This window comes from Gorilla gorilla, chromosome 3 (assembly GCF_029281585.2).
Source record: "Gorilla gorilla gorilla isolate KB3781 chromosome 3, NHGRI_mGorGor1-v2.1_pri, whole genome shotgun sequence".
Lineage (NCBI taxonomy): Eukaryota > Metazoa > Chordata > Mammalia > Primates > Hominidae > Gorilla > Gorilla gorilla.
The window spans coordinates 126,059,481-126,066,091 of record NC_073227.2 but is presented as its reverse complement, the minus strand read 5'-3'; the positions used below and the strand labels follow the sequence as shown (position 1 = coordinate 126,066,091).

Below are 6,611 nucleotides of genomic sequence, written 5' to 3'. Positions count from 1 at the left end.
AGAGAAGATAGGAAGCCCTCTGCATCAGAGAAACAGTTTATTATTCACAGCAAAAAAACTGGATATCCAACAAATTCACACATTCACAAGACTATGAACAGCCTGTTCCATCAAATTTGATTTGTGCTACTAAATCTTCACTCTACAAATCTCTAATCTCAAACTGTCTTCCTTAATCCCTAGGTTTTTCTAACATCATTATTTCTAAAGTATATTGATAGGTGATCTCTGTAAACACAAAGCTTTTAAAATTAAGCTTGGTCTTTTTTTTTTAAAGGAAAGATTATTATTTTAAACTGCTCTGTTAAATAATGGTGCTAAATTATTTGTAGTAAATTAGAATCCAGGATTGAGATAATCCATTATCTCAATTATGATCTCAATAGGCAGTAAATGTCTGTTTACCCTATATGTAAATAATGAATTATCTCAATCCTACAGAGACTTTTGCTTTGAGAAACAGATTTATTTTGATAAAACATCAATTTGACATAAACCCCAATTTCCCTTTGGGGTCAAAGAAACCAAAAAATACATATCCATAATTGTTTATAGTTCAAAACCAGTTTGGACTAAACAAAATTACCTGACATAAAAACTCAGCTCAGCAACTATAACAGTTAATGTAACCTCCATACCTACAAAAAATGAAAGCAGTAATGTTTATTACAGTTCACACATTGGCACTTGAAATGAAAACATTTATCCCATCATGGAAAATACCTGCTACGTAGAGTTGAGAAGAGAAGCAATTATTTTAATTTCTGTTGTACCTCAGAGGGGACTTTAGTTTAGGAGGTAATTTATCTTTCACTGAGTATGGCTCTTTGTATAGATAATGTGTGCATACATATATTTAGGTTATGTACATATGTATAAGTACACATATGTAATACAGTATTTAGCTCAGTTTGGTATTTTATAGAGGTATATTTGGTATTAGAGTTTAAATTGTCTCAAGGAGCTTTTAGACCTTGATTTTTTTCATATCATAAAATGAGCTACAAGACCCTTTAACTGAGCAGTAATGAAAGTAGCCAGTTTTATATAAATAGCATTTATTATTTTATGATCATTTTATTTAGTTTGTTATGTGCAGATGTTTTCCCCACTAGAATTTAAGTGGTATGAATGGAGGGATCTTGTTTGTCTTGCACAGCATTGTATTCCCACTAACTCTCAATAAATACTTACTGGTTCAATGAATGAATGGACAGATACGCAAGTGTGCTAACAAGTAAGATTTTAGGATTGTACATTTTAATCCCATTAGTAGATATGTGGTGACTATCATTTTTCTATTTTGCACATCATGCTTTATGTAAGATTATATAACTACAGATTTTAGTGACTTAAGGAAAAGAAAAGGGAAAACACTAAAAGAAAAGGCTTTAAAGTCAGAAGACCTGGTTTTAAATCCCAGTCCCTCCATGTGAGGTCCTCAATTTCCTCCTTTATAAAACACAGATGATAATGAGATGTCCTTCAAGTCTACAGTGGATCTGAAGGGAGGGCTATTATTTTCTGTGAGATGAAGAAGAATGTAACTGACATGGCCATGAATCCGCACAAAACAGAATGCACTGTGTTTACATGGGGACATTGCACAGTCACAAAGAGAAATTACACTAAAAGGCTTCAGAGAGGTAATTATAAAGTTTTGGTGGCAACCAATGTGGCTCCTCGTGGTTTGGACATTCCTGTAGCTGACCTGGTGATTCAAAGTTCTCCTCCTCAGGATATTGAGTCCTATATCCATCTCTCTGGATGCATGGGTAAAGCTGGACAGACAGGGGTTTGTATATGTTTTTATCAACCAAGAGAAAGAGGTCAACTAAGACATGTGGAACAAAAAACACGAATTACTTTTAAATGTGTAGGTGTTCCTTCTACAATAGATTTAGTTAAATTTAAAAGCATGGATGCCATAAGGTCTCTGGCTTCCATTTCTTATGCTGCTGTTGATTTTTTTCCAACCATCAGCTCAGATACTGATAGAAGAGAAAAGGGCAATAGATGCATTGGCTGCAGCTTTAGCCCACATTTCTGGTGTATCAAGCTTTGAACCATGATCTTTAATCAACTCTGATAAGGGGTTTGTGACCATGACTCTGGAAAGCCTAGAGGAAATACAGGATGTCAGCTGGGCTTGGAAAGAACTTAGAAAGCTGAATAGTAATGCAATGTCTCAGATTACCAGAGTGTGCCTCCTGAAAGGAAATATGGGTGTTTGCTTTGATATTCCTCCAACTGAGTCAAAGGTTGCAGGCAAAGTGGCATGATTCTGGCTGGATACTCTCAGTGCCAGCTAAATTACCTGAAATTAAAGAATATTATGATGGAAATATCTTCTAATTCCAGACAGAGGAGTGGCTGGTCAGGCCAGTCAGGTGGTCGATCTGGCAGTTGGTCAGGTAGAGAGAGTCGACAAGGCAGTCGCTCAGGAAGTCGACAAGATGGTAGAAGACGAAGTGGAATAGAAATAGATCAAGAAGTGGGGGCCACAAACGGAGTTTTGACTGAGTATTTAATAGTTAATTTACCAGTGTGAGCTTGCCTATTTCTACCTAATCATGTACATTATGGATCAAAAATTAGGTCATCATTGTTGAGGTATGTGTCTACTATTTGCAAAGAAGTTGATCGTATTTTTTTAAAAAAGTATTTCACAAGAATGGTTGTAAACAAATCTACGTATCCAGTTATAGCTTTGAATAAAAAAACCTCCTTTTATTGTCGCTTAAAAAAAAAAAAAAAAAAACAAGAAAAGAAAGAAAAAAGCCCTGGCTGAGGGGGAAGTCTATTTAGATGGTTGGAAGCCTTAGAATTTTATTTTTGGTTTACACTACCTAGGTTTAAGTCCAGGCCCACCACTTAATAGCAATGTGATTTGGATTAAATTACTTCACCTTTTTGGACCATGGTTTCTTCATAATGTTTTGAGTATTAAACAAGTTACTACATATAAAGCAGTTAGAACAATGTCTGGCATATAGTGTGCATTCAGTAATGTTACATGTTAATATCAAGTTATTCAGTTTTAGTTCAAAACATATAAACAAAACATTAACAAAATATATTATCAAAGACTTCTAGTTGGTGGTATATTCTTCTTATGTATATTTGGTGTATACTCTGATTTATACATATAGGTGTATAATTCATATTATCCACATATGTGTATAAAGCTACATAATATATATGGTTTATATGTATGTATATAAACATGTATGCATTTGCAAGAGAGCAATATGAAAAACAAAAACATTTAAGGCAAAATACATCATACAGTAAAAAAAACCAGTAAATTGAAAAAACTTTGGATCCAACCTTTCTTGATGATAAAAGAATATAATTACTCTTTCAAAAGATCTTCACTTTTAAATAGTTGAGAGTTGAAGCTTGGGTCATTTGCTTTGCTATTTCTGTTGGCTTAGTATTTCTTTCAGCATGTATCCTTTATAATACATTCGTGCAATAATCCTGTTAGGAAGTACAGTATTCCTGAAAACCCAGTACAGTATCAGTTTCTGTAGTTCAGAGGTTTCTTGCTTTCTGGTCCAAAGTTTTGTAATGTCAGTTTTATGAGGTAGTCAATCAACAACTTGCTGGAAAATAAAGTTGAAGGCTTATTTTCTTAAGCATAAGTCATCTTTCCAAGGTAGTTAGCTGGCACGTATCCTTTCTGCCCTTGAGCTTCAGCTAACCACCACTCTTTATTGCCACTTAGGTCACAAAACCTGAGTATATGAACTCTCTGGTATTCCTGAAGGCTGAGTTCATGGTCACTCCGTGCTTGAAAAGCATGAACTGCATAGAAAATCTAGACAAAGAAACAAAAGACATTATTGGAATTGGAACCTGAATATTAAGAGAAACATCATAAAAGTTTCCAAGCTTTTAGAAGCAATGCTAAAGTTTTTTTGTTTTGCCAAAGTCACATTGTCCAACTCCTTCTATTGGATGTATTTTGCTAAAATATAACCCAGGTGAGAATGGAGTAAAATAGGTATTCTTATTATTCTGTTAGGAGGAATATAAATTGTCCATGCTTGAAGGCAACTTGGCAGTTTCTATTAAAATATTTTCAATAATGTTAAAATGTTAATTCCTTGTGAATCAAAATAGCTTGAAGAATCTCTTCTACAGAAACATTGGCAGAAATTTTTGCATAACAATGTTACTGGATTACCCATACGAATGGTGAAAAGTGGGAGAGTAGTAGGAATAACACTAGAAGTTTAGCAAGAGAAAAATAGTTAAATTCCAGACCCTCATACTAAGGAGATTTGTAGTCATTAAAAACGGTGCAGGCCGGGCGCGGTGGCTCACGCCTGTAATCCCAGCACTTTGGGAGGCCGAGGTGGGTGGATCACGAGGTCAGTAGTACAAGACCAGCATGACCAACGTGGTGAAACCCCGTCTCTACTAAGAAATACAGAAATTAGCTGGGCGTGGTGGCGTGTGCCTGTAATCCCAGCTACTCAGGAGGCTGAGGCAGGAGAATAGCTTGAACCCGGGAGGCGGTGGTTGCAGTGAGCCGAGATGGCGCCACTGCACTCCAGCCTGGGCGACGGAGTGAGACTCTGTCTCCAAAAAAAAAAAAAAAAAAAAAATACAAAACAACAACAAAAACGATGCTTTCTGAGACTAATAACATGGGAAACACTTATGATAAAATAGTAAGCCTTAAAAAGAACATAAAATTAGATGTACGATATAAGTCTAATATTAGTTATTGTTTCTTTGAATGGTACAATTATAGCTGATTTTCATTTTCACTTCCTTGTTCCCTTCTTTATTTCCCAAACCTTTATAATGACAATGTATTAAATTTATAATTTTAAAAATTATTTTATGACCTAGAATAATAAAATATTTCAGTCAAAAGAATTTTTCTCTGACCTCAAAAGAACACTTTATTAAGTGCGTAAGAAGCCCCAAAATAAGTGTTTATTCTTCCAACAAAATCATAAGATTGATAATAAAAATGTTTAGTTATGGCATAAAATTAAGCAACTGGCTTAGTTTATTCCCATTCATTTATTTAAGCAATATTTATTCCCATTCATTTATTTAATAAAAATTTTTCAAGTACCTACTAAGTGCCAGTTATTATTTTTTTGGACAACTTACAACTCAGCTAGGAAAAGAAAATGCCAGTGAACAAAACAAAACACACCAAAACAGCAACAACTCTACACACAGATGATACATCAGCTAATGGTGAGCTGAATTTTGAAAGAAGTTATCTTTCATAAATGACAAAGCTGACAAAAGGCGTGAATATGCCATATTTGAAGGTACGGAGATGAATACATGAAAACAACATATAGGAAAAGACAAGCAGATTAACTCTCAAACTTGAGATTCAATAGGTAAGGGAAACTATGAGAAATAAGATGACTTCATTACTTCATTAAGCAGGAAAAGAGAATGGGTAGTGTGGAAAGGAGACTATAGCTGTAGCTGAAGTTGTTATTTAAATATTAAACTGTTATTTAACTTTTGGTGAAACTTTGATTCAATTGATTGGTATATTGATTTATCAACTAATATGAGCTGCTCCCCAAGGAAAGAACCACATTGCTATGGTCTGAATGTTTGTTTCCCCTCAAAGTTTATGTGTTGAAAGCCTAATCCACAAGGTAATGCTATTAAGAGGTAGGGCCTTTGGGAGGTGATTAGCCTTCAACTTCCTGAATGGGATTGGTTTCTCTTTAAAAGAAGCCCAAAAGAGACTCTTCACCCCTTCCACCATGTGAGGGCCCAATGAGAAGGTGCCATCTATGAACCAGAAAGTTGCCCCTCAGCAAACACCACATAAACTGGTGCCTTGATCTTGGACTTCCAGACTCCACAACTGTGAGAAATAAATCTCTGTTGTTTATAAGCCAACCAGTTTATGGTGTTTTGTTACAGCAGCCCAAATGCACTAAGACACACATTTAAACTTTTCTCCATTGACCACATTATGGTACAAAGTAGGAATTCAAATATTTATTGATTTGACCTGAAAATTAGTAGGAATATTCAAATATTTATTGAAAGGCATGGATATCATACAAGACATCATCTTGTATCATAGAAGATACATACAAGAGATTGATGAACATGGTCAAATTATCACATAATTTTTTTAAGTAAAGAAGAAAATTAAAAGTACTATAAATTCTTTAGCAATGGAGTGGTAGCAATAATAAACACCTTTTACAGAGCGCATGGCAGTTATATGTTAAATGTGCTTTGTCCTCAATAACCCTATGAGTTATGTCTTACAGAAGAAACATATTTTTAATTATAGAGCTAATTGGTGCTGCTATGACCAATATCTTCTAACTTCAAATCCTGTGCTTGGTCCATTTCTCATAATGCTTTAGAGACCAAACTCTTGTTCCAGCAAGTATGTACAGGGTGTATTCTTGTGGAGAGGGACTGGAGTTTCTAGTATATTGTAGATGGTGTTGTTTTGTTGTGTAGAAAGTGAAAACACTGAATAAATCCACAGGAACAGAATGGAAGATTTGGTTTGCAAAAGTATTCGGGAATGTAACGTACTATAATACATCTGAAACATCTGTAAGAGCCTGCATTAGTGGTTGGTAATCATC

At 34.8% G+C, this 6,611-nt stretch overlaps 1 protein-coding gene and 1 pseudogene across 1 annotated transcript in view; one reads left to right on the top strand and one right to left on the bottom strand.

The window, feature by feature from the left end:
* Positions 1–22: 22 nt before the first annotated feature.
* ARHGEF38 (Rho guanine nucleotide exchange factor 38) overlaps positions 23–6,611 on the bottom strand; it is a 128,766-nt gene continuing 122,177 nt past the window's right edge. The window contains exon 14 of the mRNA XM_004040230.5: positions 23–3,823. Coding sequence (XP_004040278.1) covers positions 3,638–3,823 — 186 coding nt within the window. The 3' untranslated portion in view covers positions 23–3,637. The remainder of the gene's footprint in view (positions 3,824–6,611) is intronic.
* LOC109026479 (ATP-dependent RNA helicase DDX50-like) lies at positions 1,210–2,523 on the top strand (annotated as a pseudogene).